General features: G+C 40.1%; 1 protein-coding gene across 1 annotated transcript; it reads left to right on the top strand.

Moving 5' to 3' along the window:
- Positions 1-203: 203 nt before the first annotated feature.
- On the top strand, positions 204-2,699 carry LOC308312224 (uncharacterized protein). The gene is made up of 5 exons (XM_080794607.1): positions 204-411; positions 627-817; positions 933-1,077; positions 1,602-1,729; positions 2,295-2,699. Exons 1-5 carry the CDS (start codon positions 372-374, stop codon positions 2,601-2,603), a joined length of 813 nt encoding a protein of 270 aa, XP_080650733.1. The 5' UTR covers positions 204-371; the 3' UTR covers positions 2,604-2,699.
- Positions 2,700-3,075: the final 376 nt, after the last annotated feature.

Here is a 3,075-nt window from a genome sequence, read left to right as displayed (position 1 = left end):
ACAGCTTCTCCCTCTATATGTGTCTTCATGTGTGTTTTCATATTTTTACTAAACCTTTAGCCACTACACTCAAAAGGTTTTCCCCCTGTAGATGACCATGTTACCTAAAGCCTTTATCACACACTGTACAAGTAAAGGGTTGAAACATAACATTGCAAAGGTTGACACAGAGTTCTATCTTGTCTTATCGTTTCCAGGAATTATGGTGGGTCAAAAGCCGGAAGGGACAAACCAAAGATGGTAAAACGTGCTACTTTCCAGCTACTGGATTCATTGAGGAAAGGGTTCATAATTCTCGAAATAGGAAACGGCCTCAGTCCAGTCAGCACAGTTCTGGGTCCAGTGGGCAAAGTCCTGGGTCCAGTCAGCAAATGCCGGAAGCCAATGAGCGACACAGGGCAGAAATACCAGGTAATACAATTGGGTTGGTTGAAATTTGTCTTCCTGCTATTCTATTAAGACATTTAGATTGTGTCAAAGGTCATGTCTCACCGAGACAGGATATGACACAAATTTTGACCTAATGGTCAAGATTCAACTGTCTGTTAATACAATAGTAAAAGCTCATTATTAAACTGTGCAAACTTGTCATAAAGGAAGAACAATGTTTTGTATCTTTTCTATAGAATCGACCACACCAGACGGAGCGTCAAATGGGAAAAGAGAATGGCTTAAGCACAACTTGGAGCCCTTCGCCCAGGTCCAGAAGTATATGAAGGACACCGTTCTCTGCAGAGCCAGATGGATACGGGAGAATGCATCCAAGGATATCAAAGAGATCCTAGCAGAGTACCCTCGTCTCACCAATCCAGGCATGGTATGGATAAACCATGCCTACTACATATTCTCATTGAATTGCATACCTCTGTTATTGAAATGGCAGCTGTTGCATTGAATATCTTTTTAAAAGATTTGTCCTGTTTATTTTTAAGATATCACAGGACTTCTTGGAGCTTTATGGCGAGGCTGCACCAAAGTTGTTTGAGACATGGGTGACCGAATATGCAGAGAAAGTCCTGCACCTGGCCAAACGAGATGGAAAACTCCCCTCATTTCCTGTCGATGAGATGTCACTGGGTATGTTGTTCCGTTTCATAGCAAGGATCCTGTGATTCCTTTACTTTTGATTTAGAACATGGAAAATAGATTTTCTCCAACCGTGCTCAAATGTGTTATGAGCTTGTTAGTCTCACATAGCCATCTCTGAATGCCTTGAGTCTGGAACTACACCTCCTTAAATACAAGTAATCTGTTATTTATATATATATTATAAATATATATTTTAAAATGGCTTTAGAGCTTATTTCTTATTTCCATTTCTACTAAACAGAAGGCTATATATGCTTAGGTGATTTCTTAAGAAAACTTTTACGGGACTGTAAAGACGAAACTTACAATACATGTAAGTGGGGAAGAGTCTCGCTTTATCGCTTACTCCTGTATGACTGAAGCGTTTGAAAATTGTGAGAGGCAACAGTCTGGCCATGTGAGACTGAGCTTGTGGATCTGCAGTTATAGCTTTTGCCAAGTTCAGTTGATTTGTGATAATAGTCTAGTATGTCCATGTATTAAAATTGTATTTGACACTTGTTTATCTACAGATGCCAAAGGGGAACTTGCCCTCAGGCTGCTGCCCCGGTTGTTACCACAGACTGTCTATAGATCCAACAAAAAGTCTGTCCGGCACTCCGCTGAAGAGTCCCGCTTGGCCTTTATCGATCTCAAGCCAGTAAGTACAATTGCATTGATTCTGTTTTTTTTTTAATGATTTATTGTTGGGATAGGTTGACAGCAAATGGTAAGAGGGCTGGTGAGTGCAGGCATGCAGCAAAGTCTGTCAGGAGCGGGACTCTAACTCTAGGCTACTTTGGAGAGGTCCAGACCCAATTTCAGATAAAGAAACATTGCTGCACTTTTTTTTTTGTTTTGAACCCATTCTGGGTGGGAACCCCTTTTGGTGTTAGCATTATGTTATGCTTTAGCTATTGAAAAATAGCAGATCTACAAGCTCATAGCGTGCCACCGAGTGGCGCGCTACGAGCTTGTAGGTCTGCTATTTTTGAAAAATCGAAGAACCACTGACATAGAATCATAGCTTTTTCAGAAAACTGTCAGGATGTAGAAGACTTTTTTTTTAATCTGATCTCAGGTCAGAATGGTTTTAACTAGATTTAATTTGACTTCCTTGTAGTTGATATAAATATTATAACCCAAACTGGTATTTTGATATCTTGCTTATGATTTGCTTTCAACTAAACATTCACTTTTATTTTTCTTTCTTTGTGCCTGTCTAGGTTGGGACAAATATGGTGGAGTACCTCCTGCAGACTGAGGGAAGGCCCCCATCTGTCCTTGTGCTGGGGGAACCGCAACGATGTGCCTCCCAGGCCTTTGTGATTATGGCAGGTCAGGCATTCTCTGAAAACACACTGCTTGGGGCTGTTGATGTGTGCTTCAAGGCATTTTACGTATTTGACTTTGACTACCCCAAGCAGTGTACCCATCCATGGCAGTTTCTCCAGCGGGTAGTGTACAACTTACCGGGAAAAGAGTCAAATCAAGTTGCATTCTTGAGGAAAGCAATAGTCAATACCAGACTTTAAAATGGACAGTGTTTTCGTGTCCACAACATCGGCGGGTTAATTCTTTTAACATTATTACTGCTTTAAAAATATCATACTTAATGTTTAGCTTCTGGTTCTTATCCGTGGTCTGTATCTTTTAACTTTTCTTAAATGAAAAACACTGTTAATGCACATATCTTTGTATACAAGAACGTAAAACTTGTTACAGCTCAGTTCACATGCACTGTGCAAAGTTACTGTCTGCGTGAGTTTTAGCCAATGTTTGGCATCTGACCAGGTCTCTACCTCATTCATCTCATTGATGAATCTATTTGATATATTAATACTGTGCTATGGTGTGTGTGCTTTTGTTTTTCCTAGTATTAAACACATCTGCAATTTGTCATCTTAACCCATGTAGATCTGAGTGAAATAGTTTGTGAACCACTGACATGTGGTTTTTTTTAGAGAACTGTCCGGATTTGGAAGACATTTTGTAGATTCTGGACTC

This window comes from Protomyctophum bolini (assembly GCF_963924005.1).
Source record: "Protomyctophum bolini genome assembly, contig: SCAFFOLD_494, whole genome shotgun sequence".
Taxonomy (NCBI): Eukaryota; Metazoa; Chordata; class Actinopteri; order Myctophiformes; family Myctophidae; genus Protomyctophum; species Protomyctophum bolini.
Note: the sequence above shows the minus strand (reverse complement) of the source record. Positions and strands in the feature narration are given on the sequence as shown.